At 36.2% G+C, this 16,094-nt stretch overlaps 5 protein-coding genes across 5 annotated transcripts; all 5 read left to right on the forward strand.

Annotated features, from left to right (window-relative positions):
* Positions 1-63: 63 nt before the first annotated feature.
* On the forward strand, positions 64-4,691 carry MONOS_767 (putative High-temperature-induced dauer-formation protein). The gene is made up of 4 exons (XM_067878013.1): positions 64-173; positions 238-673; positions 743-4,100; positions 4,308-4,691. Exons 1-4 carry the CDS (start codon positions 107-109, stop codon positions 4,392-4,394), a joined length of 3,948 nt encoding a protein of 1,315 aa, XP_067727164.1. The 5' UTR covers positions 64-106; the 3' UTR covers positions 4,395-4,691.
* A 2,354-nt stretch (positions 4,692-7,045) lies between these two features.
* On the forward strand, positions 7,046-7,633 carry MONOS_766 (putative Uncharacterized transposase-like protein; the record flags this gene model as incomplete). Its single annotated transcript, XM_067878002.1, has 1 exon — positions 7,046-7,633. One exon carries the CDS (start codon positions 7,046-7,048, stop codon positions 7,631-7,633), a length of 588 nt encoding a protein of 195 aa, XP_067727165.1.
* Positions 7,634-8,841: 1,208 nt separating this feature from the next.
* MONOS_765 (putative P-type ATPase (P-ATPase) Superfamily Protein) lies at positions 8,842-13,048 on the forward strand. The gene has a single exon (XM_067877993.1). The coding sequence runs from the start codon at positions 8,885-8,887 to the stop codon at positions 12,752-12,754; it is 3,870 nt and encodes a 1,289-aa protein (XP_067727166.1). The 5' UTR covers positions 8,842-8,884; the 3' UTR covers positions 12,755-13,048.
* Positions 13,049-13,057: 9 nt separating this feature from the next.
* MONOS_764 (putative FKBP-type peptidyl-prolyl cis-trans isomerase 5) lies at positions 13,058-14,400 on the forward strand. The gene has a single exon (XM_067877983.1). It carries the CDS (start codon positions 13,222-13,224, stop codon positions 14,209-14,211), a length of 990 nt encoding a protein of 329 aa, XP_067727167.1. The 5' UTR covers positions 13,058-13,221; the 3' UTR covers positions 14,212-14,400.
* Positions 14,401-14,982: 582 nt separating this feature from the next.
* Positions 14,983-15,792, forward strand: MONOS_763 (putative tRNA-specific adenosine deaminase 3; the record flags this gene model as incomplete). Its single annotated transcript, XM_067877972.1, has 1 exon — positions 14,983-15,792. One exon carries the CDS (start codon positions 14,983-14,985, stop codon positions 15,790-15,792), a length of 810 nt encoding a protein of 269 aa, XP_067727168.1.
* Between the last annotated feature and the right edge of the window lie 302 nt (positions 15,793-16,094).

Raw genomic sequence — 16,094 nt, forward strand, 5'->3', positions numbered from 1 at the left:
TCAAATAGATTTTTCTCAAATCATGCAAAGAAAATTTGAGTTTCAATTTCAATTAAGAAATCCATAATTATTGTTATATACGACTTTTCAATAACAATCTTGAGCCATGGGTGGAGTACCATCTAACACTATTAATTCACATATCACAACTATTTATCAAAAAGATATAGAATGTTAGCATTTAAAACATATTTATTTTAATTTTCTTACACTTTTTTCATTATCAATTCTTTAAAGCGAATGATAAAGAGTTCTGGGATAATTTCATTGGAATGTTCGAACAAGAACAAACTGTCTCTAGCGTGTCTCATGCAATGATTAGACTTCTGGCTTCATCAAAGCCTCACAATCTTGAAGAAATTCTAAAACAAATTACAAACAGACTTTACGAATTCAGTCAAAGTCCGAACCCAGAAAGAGCACAACTCGTTACAAACCTTCTGAACTTTCTTTCAAAGATAATAACTGTTGTTATGGAGTCATCCTTTAAGTCATTTTTCCACAATTTTTTCTGGGTTTCGGAATCACCGAACAAACAACCTTTTGGAAAGGAACTACTTCATTTAATAATGCGACTCGCTTTTATACCTGGATTTACTTCGTCTATTTGTGCTCCGGAGAATTTTATTTTCCCAAGTGGACTTATAACCTCCCTCAGGACTGATCTTGTTTGGTATGTCAAATATTTTTCTTGAAATCTGATAAAATTTTGCAATTTTATGAACTATTGTATCGTTTTCAGGGAAAAGGGAATTGGAAGGACCATTGAAAGTCCAATTCTAATTCAGTTTGATCAAGCTCGATTGGCAGTTGTGAATGTTCTTTTGGCAATGAACTCTGGGGCTCTCTATGGGAAATCTCTTATTAATAATTCAGATTTTCCAAAAGAAATAGGAAAAAATAAAGAATATTCATCTTTGAAAGAGAAAGAAGTTCCTTCGAAAAAAGAAGCAGAAAAAGAAAATGAAAAAGAAGAATGCAAAGAAGAAGAAAAGGAAAAAGAGGAAAAGGAAGCAAAGCCCAATGAAGAAGAAAACGAAGAAAAAGATCCAAAAGAAGACGAAGTGAAGAAGAAAGGAGCATCAGCAACAACAAAAGCAGAAGCAGAAGCAGATGAAGTTAAGAACGGTAACAATGAAGCAGAAGAAGCTGAAGCCGAAGCGGAAGCGGAAGAAATCCACAACGAAGATGTGAAACATTGGATCGGCTTTATGCTCTCCAATGACTTACCAAATAAAGCCGAGCTTGTTGTTTCTCTTACAAACATCGTGTTCTCCTTCACCACCACTCCTCAAAAGCCTTTTTCCCTGCCTGTTTATTCGCAGAGGGCAGCGCTGACAGTTGGCTGTGAGACTCTTTTGCTGGCTTTGATTGAGCACCCACCGGTGGCTGTGCTGCTGGAGCAGGCAGGAGGAAGGAAGAGGAGGGGGAAGAAGAGAGAGACGGTGGAAGGGATAAAGAGGAAGTCGGTTGAATGTTTGAAAGAAATTGAATCAAAAGAAGAAATGAAGGAAGAAGAACAAAAAGAAGAAAAAGAAGAAAAGAAATCGGAAGAGACCAAATTCAATATTGACATTAGCTCTGAAAATTACCATTCTGAAGATGCAGGCCATCCATCATTGGTAGACATGGACTCATTAGAGGCAGCATCACAGGCACACTCACAAGCACTGAGAGAGAAGACGAAGAAGCAATTTCAACAACAAAAGCAGCAGCAGCAAAATCAGCATTCGCATAAGTCTTCCTTGTCACTTGAAGAAGACGTTAGTAGATTGATGTCGCCACTTCCAGTGCCATTAGAGCAGCATTCACAAAAAGAAGAAGGAAAAGTAAAAGAAGGAGAAGGAGAAGGAGAAACGCAGCCAAATACTCAAAAATCACAGGATGTTTCATCTTTTGCTTCTGCATCTGTTTCTTCTTCTTCTTCTTCGTTGGTAGATGAGCAGAGCAAAGTGAAAGAAGCAAATAAGGAAGCGAAGCATACACCGCAGCACTATTCGACTCTGAGACAAGCAGAAAGCAGCAAAGAAGACGATTCAGATTCCTCTTCCTCTCGTTCATCTACTCCTTCATCATCATCATCTTCTTCTTCTTCTTCCTCCTCCTCCTCCTCCTCATCCTCCCCCGCTTCTTTAGATTCCCTTTACTCTTCCTCCCCGCAGTTCTTCCGCGACTTCTTCCAGCAGATGACGAACCCAGGCCATGTTCTCTTCCTCGGCTTCAGCTTCTCCCACGCACTGCTCTCCCTCGTCGCCTATCTCACTCCAAAATCTCCTTCCACTGCCCCTCTCCTTGGCTCCGACAGCAGCAGCTTCGGCGGTGGCTACCGCCCTTCGTTTGTCGACGCCTCTGCCTCCAGCTTCTCTGCTGCCACGTCTGCTGCCTTCGCTTCGATGTCTCCTTATCTCGTTCAGCCCCCCATCCCCTCCACGCTCCCTCTTCTCCTCTTCCACCACATCCTCTCCGGCTGCCCGCAGCTCCTTCTCTTCTTCTCTTCTGATCCCCATCTCCTCCTCGGCGCTGTGAGTGCCCTGCTTGCTGTTCTCACCTATCTGACTTCTGAGCTGCCCCAGTTCGCCTACGCCCCTTCCTCCGACTCGACTTCTGCGCAGGCGGCGCTCGTGTTCCGCAGCTGCGCCCTCCAAAGCTGCCTCTCCTTTTTCGTGTTCCTGTCCACACAGCGTGCACTTGTCGTTGCAATGAACCGGCCATTCAAAGAAGGAACGCCGCGGACAGAGCGGAGTGAGTGGAGTTTCATTGACACAGCTGTTCTGTTGCTTGTGCGTGTCTGTCAGCAAACGGGGGCAGCAGACGCAGCGTTGACACAGACGGCTCTTTCTGTCTTGAACAACATTGCGCCTTATGCGAAATCTCTCAGCCGCTCCTCTGCACAGGCGCTGGTGGGCTTGTTTGTGCAGTTCTCGGATCTTCCTTTGCTGGTGCAGTATCCCATCAGATTCAGCTATCTGCAGGCGATTCTGGAGGCGGTGAACACGATGCTGCAGTATCAGTGCGACGGGAATGGATATCTTGTGTTCTTTATTGTGATGAACGCTGCCTCGTTTGAGGCGTTTTTGGCGCCGCTGCAGATTATGATGGTGCCTCAGAATGTGCAGCCTGTTGCAGCTGCGGGTGTGAATACAAATGTGAATGGAAATGCAAATGCGAATGCAAATACAAATGAGAAGGCGAAGGAGAATGCGAATTCTCTTCCACCTGCTGTGAAGATTGGAGAAGAAACAGCAGGGAAAAGTGAGGAGAGTGGGACAAAATCAGCTGTTGATACTGCTAATGATGCTGAGAAACAAAACACAGACAGAAAAGAGCAGAAGGAAGAAAAGAAAGAATCGAATTCTTCTTCTTCGCAAGAAACAAGCAATTCTGATAAAGAAAGCCCAAAACCAGAGCCACTTCAATCGGTTTCTACTGAAAATGGTGATGAACAAGTATCAAAATTGAGTGAAAACGAAAAAGATGAAACAAAAGAAACGGAAAATGAATCGCCTTTGCCATCTTCTTCTTCCTCTTCCTCTTCCTCTTCCTCTTCCTCTTCAACAACTTCTTCAGCACTTCAGCCAGAGAATGCACAATCTATTTCTTCTTCAACTGCTTCTGCTTCTGTTACAACTTCATCTGCATCCACATCATCTCAATCTGTATCTCAACTTCAACCTCAACCTCAGCCTCTCCTTCAGCCACTGTCTCAATCTCAATTTCAACCACAACATCTTCCTTCTCTTTCCTCTCCCACTCCTCTCCCTCCTCTTCCCCCCGAGCTCCAGCATATCATCTCCCTCCGTGCCTCTCTTCCTCTTATCCCAGTCATTGCCACCATTCGCTATCTGCGCCCTCTCCTCTCCCGCGCAATGGCTGAGTCGTCAGTCAGAAACCAGGGCATCGCGAAGATGTGGGAGTCGACGAAGCAGACGGCGTGGATGGCGTTTGGCGGGAGAGATCTGCACACAAAAGAAGAGAGAGACGCACTGGAAGTGATAAGAACACAGACACTCGTGGGGATTCTGCCTGTGCCGCACCCGATTGCGGTGAGGCGGTTTCCGGGGGGAAAGGAATTCAGGTCGTGGAATACGACGATTGTTTGGGTTTGTGGTTGTTAGATTTTTTAATAATTTTAAATTATTATTATTGTTTTATTTGATTGGTTTATAATTAATCATTTGGAAAAAAATATTTTTTTTTTTTTTTTTTTTTTTTTTTTTGTTTCCTTATTTCAATATGCAATATATTAATATTAATATGTCTAACATATTTGTAATTTTCATCCTTCATCTATTCAATTCAATACCCAGCGAACTATCATTCATCAATATCCCTCATTTTGGGATCCAAATTCTGTAACGCTGTTTCCAGTGCTACCGCAAATTCCGTTCTATTAATAGCAATTATTAATTCCTTTTAAGTTGTTTTTTAGTTTTTTTTATAAAAAAAATTTTTTTTTAAATATGTTTTATTATTTGTTTCATTTATATGATATTTTGTGGTTTCTTTTTATACATTAGGCTTTTTTTGTTTATAAAAAAAAAAAATATCAACTTTTTTCAGAGTGGATTGTGTAAATAAAATTTAGAGACAGATTTTTTTTTGACAATGTCAGATTGTTCTGAATAATAATTATTTTGTTTTCAAAATGTCAATTGAAAATAGTGAATAATAAACACATTTATTTTAATAAAGATTGTATTTTTTTTTTTTTTATTCAGTAATAAACGTTTGAAAGAAGAAATGTGAAAATTTTCACTTTATAAAAATGACTGACTTTATTCATATAAAATTTATAATGTTTTTTAATAGGCTGTTTATTTGAATAAGCACATTTCGTTCAAATATGAAGGTCTCATTCAGATTTTTTCAGTTGCTTATATTAAAAATTTAAATATTTTCTATAAAACATGTTCTCTTTTTATTGCAAAATAGCTTTTTCTTGAGATAAAAGTCGATATTTTGGAATTGTTATTCATTCATTGTTTTGTTTCATTTTCAGGTTATATTTGTTCTCATTTTTTAAATGACTAATCCTTTTTGAAATCATGTTTTTGTTCGAGTTTTGATGAAAATTTTTATCTCAATGGGATTATTTATAAAAAAACTTCTACATAAAAAACACTCAGCATGTGATGATGTTTCAAAGTTATACACATTTTTTCTTTATCCCATCGAGTTAAAAATTCTGATCAAAACTCAAACGAAAGCATGATTTAAAAAATGATTAGCCATATTTTTTCGGTTCTTAATCTTAACATTTCACATGAAGTCAAACGGAAAAAAAAAATAGTGTCAATTCTTTAAATTGATTTCATTCTTAAAGAATTCAATGAATTGAAAAAGAAATATGGCGCAAAATATTTTGTTTCAGGCTTCTTCATCGAAAAATTATGAACTTTTCATTTTCTTTTTAAAATCAAAAAACACTATAAAATGGGTCCAATTTTTGACATTCGTGAAATGTTGGAAAACTTTGTGCGATAACATCAATGATTGCTGTTCACAGATATGAAAATCAAATTTATTTTGAAATCTGTTAAAGTATATTGAAGTTATTGGAGAAATAATTTTTCAAAATTTCATTTTTCGAAATCTTGAAAGACTGAATATTTCCATGTCAGTTCAAGTTTTCTTAACATTCGTTAATGAAAAAAATACTTTTCAATAAGTGTGTGATTTCTTTTGAAGTCAAATTTTATTTTAGTCATGTTTGATTTTCTTGTTCACAGATATTTACGGAAATATTTTTAGTAAGTGCCACACGCTTTCCATTAATTGACTTTCAAAGGCATGTTGTTTCAGAAAGATTAAGAAGTGCACTTGTGTTTTTAACCGAAACATCTGATTAATTTAAAAGTATTTTCGACGACTTTTTCATTCGAAATTTTTGATAGAAAAAATGGGACAAAATATTTGTCTTCAGGCACTTTCATTGAAATATTATGCCCTTATGATACACTGTTTGTGTTCAAAAAATTCAATAAAAATGGGTTCATTTTATGACATTCATGGAATGTCACAAAACTTTTTGTGATAACGTCTATTATAGCTATTTGCAGATATGAAAAACCATTTTATTTTGAAATCTGAGAATGATTGACAAATTTATGAGTGAATCAATTTTTTCATTCTTTGTGCATAAAAAGCTTGAAAGTCTATATTTTTACCCCAAATATAAAATCAAAAAAAATTATTCAAACTTTCTATCTTTTCTTTTCTTTTTCTTTAAATTGCTTTTGTTTGATTTTAGAATTTAAAAATGTTCTTTTTTAAAGATGAAATTCAAATTTCGTTAAATGAAATTTATGTTAAACATAAATATTTCATAGGCAACACAATAATAATCAAATCAATAAATTCACTTGAATGAGAAATGAAATTTCTTAGAATTATTTATATTTCATTCAAAAGAAATAAATGTTTATAAGAAAGATATTCAACAAAAGTTCATTGATTTGCATTTACTTGACAAAGCTTCGTTCATAAGAAAAATTTTACTGCAAAATGTTTTTATGTCTTAATCAGAAAAATTGCATAGGAAATCAACCTTTTCGAATAATGTGTTTAAAAAATGTATGATTATTTTTGAAATCATATATTTTGGTATAAGGGTATTATATGGGAGTTTTCAAAAGAGTGTTAAACTTCATTTAAACATCTTTTTAACAATTATTATGACAAAAAATATGCAAGACATTTGTCGGAAACTCGTTTTCAGATATTACAGTAATTGTTGAAAAAAGGTCGGTTTCACATAATTTTGGGTAATCAAATTTTAATTATTTTAAATGGCTGAACACATTTTTGATATCACCAAAACGAATGAGCTTGACGATCTATTCCACGATGAAGATGCAACATGGAGGTGGTTTTTCATGAACATTTAGGGTGGGAGAATAATGCAATGTCATAAGTGCAGAAGATATATGAAAGTTCAAAAGGGGGAGAAGTTCAATAAATATTGGTACTGTTCCAAATGTGGAAAAAAAAATCAGTTTTCGATGGAACAGTCTTTTCACAAAATAAAATTGGATTGGGGAAAACAATGAGGATTCTTTTGTGGTATTGGGAGGGAATTTCAATAAAGCATATTTCTAGATTTATAGGAATTGACAGAAAGACAATTGGATTTTGGGGGAGTGTGGTAAGAGTTGTGTGCATGAATGTGTGGAATGAGAGCCAAGTCCAAATAGGAGGGGAAGGAAAGACAGCAGAGATTGATGAGGCTGTCTGGAGAAGGAGAAAATTCAAGAGAGGAAGGAGAAAAGAACAGATTTGGATTTTTGGTGGGGTAGAGAGATTGGAAGGTGGAGGAGCTGGTCCAAGATTCGTGATGATTGTGCCCAATCGTCGTAAAGAGACTTTGCTGCTAATCACACTGGAAAGAATACGCCCGGGAACAACAATCATGTCTGATGAGTGGAAGGCCTATTCCACTTCGAATCTTCACAATTACATACACAAAACTATCTGCCACAAACGATATTTTGTGGATCATGAAAGTGGAGCCTGCACCAATTCAATTGAGGGATTGTGGGGCACTCTCAGAAAGTCTTTTTCCCCCTATGGAGTAAGGAAATCACTGATTCCTGATCATTTTAGCCATGCAAATGGTGAAATCATCGAAGGATAATGGATTTTCCGATATTTTGATGCACATATCAAATTTTAAACGTGTGGAACACCATGCGCCTGAACCAGAACCTGACACAGAAGACAAAGATACTGACATTCCTTGCATTGATGATATTTTTCATGAAGAATCGACTGACGAAGAATCGTCAGGATTAGCTTCAGAGGAAGAAAAAACCTCTGACTATGAACCTTAATTTTTTGCAAATTTCTTTTTTTTATTCTTTTTATTTTTTTTCGAAAAAATATTTCCGACGCTCAACAATGCACAACACTATCATAAATAATATCATTGATTCATAAAAAAGTTGTTGAACCGAAAATGAAAACTCCCATATCATACCCAGATACCTATATTTTTTCGGGATGTTGATTTTTCAAAGATCGTTAGTTTTTTGAAAGAAATTTTGAATTCAAAAGAGAAAAAGCATGTTAATTGTTTTTTGAAACAAATGATTTTTCCGAATCAAAGATTAAAATGCATACAATAAGCCTTTTCACTTTTCAACGTTCATATGAAAATATTCAAGATAAATTTTTGAACTGAAAATTATGTATGAAAAAATATGATTTCTAAAATTATCACACAAATTCATAGAAATTATTTGACATCAAAAAAGAATCACCTGTGTTATTAACAATTATATAATAATTAAAAAGCAAAGGTGTGCATTGTCCAAATATATTCTTTCTATCTCTTTCTTTCTTTTAATTAAAATTAATATTTTTGTTAATTTTTTCATATGTTCATTATTTTCGTTTTAATAATAAAACAGCAATTCATTGAAGTTCAAAATTTTGAATATAATTCAAAGCATATTATTTTTAAACAAAATTTCTTTTTGTTTTTGCATCTTCTGCGTAAATATAACTTTTTTATTGAATCTTTAACAGTACAATATATCAAAATTAATAAATAATTTCATTTATTAATTTGAAAACGAGTAATAATCACTTGGAAAAATAACCAAATACTTTATATTATTTATTTTTTCATTGAAAAAGTATGATGTTTAGAAAATATTAACTAAAAAAGTTTTCATTGACCCGCAATTTGTACATTTCCAGACTTTTTTCATAAACTTATGGGATATTCTCCATTGATATCAATATTGTGTAAACGTGTGAAAATGCATTAAAACACAGAAAAACGTTAAAATTTCGTTCATATTAAGGGAATTTATTACAGTCATTGGGTGTCTTTGATCTAGACTTTATTAAACAAGCAAACAAGTTTCGAATAAGTCATTTGATGACTGATTCTCCAACACCAAAAATTGTACATTGGCATGCATTATCCTTATCAGACGTGAGTAGTCAGCTAACCACTGACATTTTAAACGGTTTATCTGACGAAGAAGCAAACATTCGTTTGCAACGTGATGGACGCAACGCTCTTCCAGCAGCAAAGCGACTGCATCCTTTTCTCAGATTTTTGTTACAATTCCACAATGTTTTAATTTACCTTTTGATCGCCATCATGATTTTTTGTTTTGCCCTCCAACAATGGGTAGAAGGAATTGTCATTTTTCTCGTGGTTATGATCAATGCAATTATAGGTTATATTCAAGAGAGTAAGTCCGAAAAAGATTGCGAGGCACTTGCTTCAATGCTTTCACTACATGCGAACGTGGCCAGATCTGGTTTTACAAAAGAAATAGATTCAACGGAATTAGTGGTAGGAGATGTTGTTTTTCTTCAAGGAGGAGATAAAATACCAGCTGATTGTCGATTATTTGAAGTTAAAAATTTCCAAACTCAAGAATCTGCACTTACAGGAGAAACAACTTCAAATCCAAAAACGATCGATCCTCTAGCAGAGGATACAGTACTTGGAGAAAGGTCCAATATGGTATTTTCTGGAACTCATGCATCACAGGGAACTGCAAAGGCAGTTGTTGTCGCAACAGGAATTCATACAGAAATTGGAAAAATTAATACAATGGTTCAAAACGTTGATGAGAAAACAACGCCTCTTACTGCTCAAATTAATAAATTTGGTAATATGATGGTTATCATAACAGTTGTTTTAATTGTAATTACATTTTGCGTTCAATTTTTCATGAATATGGACAATACAACATGGCAAGATTCAATCATTTATGCTGCCAGTCTTGGAGTTGCTGCAGTTCCAGAAGGAATGCCAGCTATTATCGCTTTGACACTAGCTATTGGTATGCAACGAATGGCAAAAAAGAAAGCGTTGATCAGATCTATGCCTGCAGTTGAAACGCTAGGAGCTGTATCTGTTATTTGCTCAGATAAAACTGGTACATTGACTACAAATCAAATGACAGCTCGTGCTGTTTTGACATCAACAAGGAAATACAGAGTATCAGGAACAGGATATGATCCGTGTGATGGAAGTATTTCAAACTTAGGTGAAGAAGAAGAATTTTCATTGGAAGAGAAAAGTGCTCGAAAACACAGAAAGAAGAATAAGGGCGAATCTTCTTCTTCTTCATCTTCATCTTCATCTTCATCTTCCTCTTCTCAAACTTCTGCATCCCCACACAAACGATCTTCTTCATCAACACCTAAAGTTGCAGCGTTTACAGATAAGCAAAAGAAACATTCTGAAAGACTTCAAAGCGGAAGACCTCAACGACCTTTATTGAAAAAAGCAGTCCCCAAAACTCAAAGCAATCTTACCAATAAATTGTCAACAGCAAACGTTGTTCAAAGAAAGCTTGGAAGTGGAACACCCAGACCTGTATCGTCGTTATCGGGACACATCCAACATCCAATGACTCCATTGCCCGGATCAAGTCCAATCAAAGGACTTGGCGGATTGTCAAATGTTGGAGGACCTCAAAGCACACAACCTGTTCCTATCATTCGTATTTCAACTCCCAGAGTGGCCACGCCTAGAGTACAAGCACCAGGTCGTCCATCATCTTCTCTGGCAACAGCTTCAACAAGTACTGCTCAACCACAAGCTCCACAATTACATCCTTCAACATCGTCATTGGCAGGTGTTAGTGAAGAACCAAATCCAACTCCGTCATCCGTATTATCTGATATGACTCAACCAACTGCAACTCATATGTCATCTGCTCTTCCTGTTGTTGCTAAAGGACCAGGTGGAATTGGAGTGTTTCAAGCAGATTCCTTCTTTTTCTATGACAATCCTCGCCTTGTTAGAGGTCTTATTCGTTGTGGAATTTTGTGCAATGATTCTGCTCTGATGAAAGACGAAAACGATAGTTGGACAATTCAAGGAGATACTACTGAAGGAGCATTATATCCATTGGCTATCAAATGCGGAGTGGATGTCGCAGAAATTGTGCTCACATGTCCACGTGTGGATGTTATTCCGTTTGAATCTGACTATGGATTTATGGCAGCCGTTCATAGATGTCCAATTGACCCATCAGATATCAATACGCCAACATCTGCAGCAAATTACTTTGACTTGCCTTATGAGCCAACAGGAGAAGCGGCATCAGGAATGAATAATCCTTCAACAATCCAATGCAGCGATATTTTGTTCTTGAAAGGTGCACCAGAGAAAGTGTTCACTTTGTGCGCGACGCAGACAACAGTTGATGCATCAGGACGCGTTATCACCGAGCCATTTGATATTGATTATTGGAAAGAAGAGACAGAGAAAATTGCAGCTGTGGGTTTGAGAACAATTGCATTAGCTCAGAGAACATGCGACGTTCGCCGTTTCGAAAATCCAGCTGCGGCTGCTGAAGAAAGTGAATCGGCATCCAGCTCTTCATCTTCATCTTCTTCAGCTCAGTCAACTTCAAATAACAAGGAAGAATTTAGTCCTCCTCTGGGCTTTGAAGAGATCAAAAAAGGAGAGTTCACAATTTGGGGTGTTGTTGGAATATTTGATCCTCCACGGCCAGAATCAAAGAAAGCTATTGAACAATGCAAACGAGCATCAATCAACGTGAAGATGATTACCGGTGATCATGCAAAGACTGCAGCTGCAATTGGAGGGCTTCTGGGATTGGATGCGTCATCTGTGCTGACTTCCACAGATTTGGGTAAGATGGATGATGCGCAGCTGGCCGATGCAGTTGAAAAGACAAACATCTTTGCAAGAGCAACTCCAGCTGATAAGTTGAGAATCGTGAAAGCATTACAAGCTAAAGGATACATCACTGCTATGACTGGTGATGGTGTCAATGATGCACCAGCTCTTAAACAAGCACATGCGGGTGTTGCAATGGGAATTAACGGAACCGAAGTTGCAAAAGAAGCTTCAAAAATGATTCTTTTGGATGATAATTTTGCTACTATTGTTTCTGCCGTTGAACAAGGACGTATGGTGTATAATTCATTGAAGAGGTCAATTACATACATTCTTCCAACAGGTGCAGCTGAAGTTTTGACGCTGTTTATTTCTTCATTTATATCATTTGTTCCACCAATTACAGCGCTTCAAATCCTTTGGGTGAATACAATTACTTCTGTGACACTTTCTTCTCTTATTCCTTTCCAGAAAGGAGAGCATGATGTTTTGAATGTTCCTCCCAGAGACACAAAGAAAGGACTTTTAACATCAACAGTGTTTGTTAGAACATTGCTTGCTGGTGCTGTTATTGCGTCAACAATCATTGTTTATTTCTATACAATGCTGAAGAAACAATACGACGACGAGTTGCTTATTCGTCGCTTGTCTGCAACGTCTGTTAACATGATCATTTTTGCGGAGATATTCTTCCTTTTCAATACCGTCTATTTGAAAGAAAGCTCTGTCACATGGAGAGCAATTCCTGATGTTGGCGGTGCAACATTGATTGCAATTGTCATCCTTATAATGTTCCAAGTGATGCTCACATACATACCTGGCTTGAACGAGATATTTGGCATGTACAATATGCATTGGTACGATTGGGGAATGCCTTTACTTTGCGGAATCATTGTGTTTGTTGTTATCGAAATCGAAAAAGCAATTAGAAGATGCAGACATCGCATTATCAACAAAAAGAAGCTTGCAAAGAATTCAGCAATTTCTTCATCACATACAGGTCCAAATGTTAGCAGCTCTTCATCAAACGATGAAGAAATGGAAACAGAAAGCGAATCAGAAAGCGAAGACGAACAAGAGGCGGCTGATGATACAGATTCATCAGAGGAAAAAGAAAGTGAAAATAGAATTTAGAACAACTTTCTGTTGGTAGACTTTTTGAGTGAATAAAAAATTAAATATTACATATTTGTTTTTGGAGACATAGCATGTCTCTTCTTTATATCCCACAGTTTTTAAAGTTTTATTGTTATCTACCCTTAAGTTTTTACCCGCCTTTTTAACATCAAGAAGTTTATGTAGTTTTGTTTGATTTTGAATGATTTGGTTTTTCATCTTTTTTTTTCTTATAAATTTTTACATTCATTATTAAATGATAAGTTCTTGAAATATCCACTTAATAATATGCTTTTTAGTAACTGTTTTAAACAGGATTAATTTTGTCTTTTGATCAACAAAAAGTAATTAAAAACTTCAAAGAATTAGAAAGTTTACTAATCTCGTCAAATTGGTAGCCTGATAACAAATATTATACGAATGTAAACACTATTAGTACCTTCGCTACAGTCTTGTTTGTCATTTGAAATTTCAATCAGTGAAGAATGTCAACGATTGTATTTGGCAGAAACTTGCTGGATAGCAATTTATCCTTTGCAGCTATCATAATCGGGGGTATGGCGGTTATGACATGGTTTGTGAGCTTCTTTGCTTCGATCGACAAGCTCACATGGATGTTCCCACTGTCTGTCCTTGCCTCCTCCATCACTATCTTTTCTCTCTCAAGACAATTCAACTTTCGCCAAATCCTCCTTTTTGTTTACACTGTTCTTTGGGGAGTGCGTCTTTTCGTTCATCTTGTCAGAAGGATTGCAGCTGATAAATTGGATAGACGATTTGACAACATCAGAAATAGCGCATTTAAGAGACTTCTGTTTTGCCTTGGAGGAATGGTTTTGTCATATGCCTTCATTATGCCCCAAACGATTGTAAACTCTATTCTTCCACAATATCAGCCAAGATTTGGCGTTATGGATGTTATTGGAATCGTTTTCTGGACCGTTGGATTTTTGATGGAAATGGTTGCAGATATCCAACTCTTCAACTTTACACACAAGGCAGAAAACCGCGGAATGATCTACAACAAAGGTTTGTGGTCACATCTTCGCCATCCCAACTACATTGGTGAATTCCTCCAATGGTGGGGCATGTTCATGATCACAACTCCAGCTTTGTACAAGCTTGAATGGCTCTCAATTCTTGCACCTATTTTCATTTCGGTTATGACACTATTTGTAAGCGGAATTCCTCCAGCTGAACGTGCAACACACGATGAATATCTGAATGATCCAGAGTATCATAGCTATCTTGCTGACAGCGGCAAATATATTCCATGGTTCAGCCGTAGCGATAAAGATGTTAGCAACATGAATCGCAGAGCAGTTCCAGAGTCTGCATCTTCAGCTTCAACTGCATCTTCTCGCCAAAATGAAGAAGAAATGAGAGCACGCCGCAATGATGCTGCAAGAAACAAATATGGTCAAATGCAGCAAGGACAAACACATGTTGGAAGCGGAATTGCAACAGAGAACTAAACATTCAAAATCTATTTTAGAAAGTCAAATTATGCTTTTCTTTATTCTTTTATCCCCAAAGTTTTCATAAACTTTTTTTAAGTTTCGATTAAACTTTTTCTTTCTTTTCGCAAAGTTTAGTCACATCTTGAAATTCAACTTTTAGAAAAACTTTTGGACTACTATCAATAAAAATATCAAACTAATGAATACACTTTTTTTGAATAAGCATCACTTTAACAGAAAATTTCGAAACCATCCCTTTACAAATTTATTTATGATTGAAATTCTCCAACCTGAGGAGTACGTGATTCAAAAACAATTTGCAATTGTTGCTGAAATTGATAAAAAGTCCACAAGCTCTGTATTAGGGTTAAATATTTTAATATTTATTGATATTATTTGCTCATTGGCAAGATTTCTTTATTTTTTAGATTTCTTTCAAAACATTTTCCCTTATCAGACAATTTTCAGCATCTAAAAAGAATAAAAAAGCTAAGCGATAGCAAGGGTTTGCTATCTTTTTGCAATTCTATTTTATCAATTTCCTATTATCAAGATCATTTGCTTATATTCATTGACTGCTTTGCTCCTGCAATTTTTGAAACTGATGATAAAGAAAAAAGTCTAGTACCAGATCTGCAACTGTTTTTAAATGGACTTGAGCAGGAAAAGCGTCAACTTCTTTTTGAAAAACTTACAGAAACATCACTAAAAATTGATGTTGTTCCATCAAAAATACCACAAACAAAAGAAGAATTTTCATATTGGAATCAAGTCTGGCCCGTAGTTATGAGTAGATCTGTTGTCGTTGATGGAAAACCCCAAACTTTTGGATACGGCTCTCTAAAGGCAGAAGATGAAGCGACTCTGATGAAAAGATTGATGAATCTTGCATTATTTTTAAGCCAGATAAGATCAAAAGAAACCAAATCAAAGGAAGAATGTTTTTATTCAGATGAAAGAATGGAATGTGATTGCTTACAAGGTGTTGTGATTGTTGATCCTTCAACGTGCAATATTGTTGCAACTTCTGCTCCATCATCTTTGTTACAAAAAAGCGATTCAAAGGAGACATCACCAGAATTGGAACTTTTAGCTTCATCAATGATAATTGATAGCAACCCTGAATTTTCGCTTTGTGATTTAGACAATCCAATTATGCATCCGATTATGATTGCCATTGGGCGAGTAGGAGATGGAATACCACGATTGCAAGACGTAACACAAAATAAATTAGGAGAAGATGCACCTTCCTCATCTCTTACCCCATCAATGATAACAGAATCATCATCATCATCATCTTCATCTTCACCAGCTCCTTCATCTTCATCTTCTTCAAGTTCAGCAACAATTCCGCAACAGCATAATAATCATGCATCTTTAGGATACCTTTGCACAGGCTATGATGCTTACCTTTCTCACGAGCCTTGCATTATGTGTGGGATGGCTCTCGTTCATTCACGATTTAATCGCGTTTTTTTTGCTCATTCTTCTCCGAAACATGGAGCATTTGGCTCAGTCTGCTATCTTCATACCGAAAAACAATTGAATCATAAATTAAGGGTCTGGAAGTTTCCCTTTGTTAGCGATAAGGATTAAAGAGCAACAACAATCGTGCCCTATGAAGTGAAAAATGAATTGAAGAAATATTACTTTCATAAAGAATATGAAAAGAAGAGATACACCAATGGAACCCAAAGAAAGAAATAGAATGTTTCATTGACGGTTTATTGACCATTCTATATCGGTTATTGAAACTTCAGATTGAGTTTTTTCATCATAATCATACCATTCATCAGATAAATCGACTTCAGGAAATTTCGTTCCACTTTCTGTTCCTTCTGCTTGCCATTCACCATCTGGTTGAAATTCTATTATTTCACATCCTCGACATTCCAAGA

This window comes from Monocercomonoides exilis (assembly GCF_001643675.1).
Source record: "Monocercomonoides exilis strain PA203 chromosome Unknown scaffold23-1346700, whole genome shotgun sequence".
Lineage (NCBI taxonomy): Eukaryota > Preaxostyla > Oxymonadida > Polymastigidae > Monocercomonoides > Monocercomonoides exilis.

Bases quoted from the DNA above. Each gene is read 5' to 3' on its own strand.
- MONOS_767 (XM_067878013.1), top strand. From the start codon at position 107: ATGGGTGGAGTACCATCTAACACTATTAATTCACATATCACAACTATT. The intron at 174-237 runs GTTAGCATTTAA...AATTCTTTAAAG, and splicing joins TTATCAAAAAGATATAGAAT to CGAATGATAAAGAGTTCTGG. The intron at 4,101-4,307 runs GTTTGTGGTTGT...TTCAATACCCAG, and splicing joins GGAATACGACGATTGTTTGG to CGAACTATCATTCATCAATA.
- MONOS_764 (XM_067877983.1), top strand. From the start codon at position 13,222: ATGTCAACGATTGTATTTGGCAGAAACTTGCTGGATAGCAATTTATCC.
- MONOS_765 (XM_067877993.1), top strand. From the start codon at position 8,885: ATGACTGATTCTCCAACACCAAAAATTGTACATTGGCATGCATTATCC.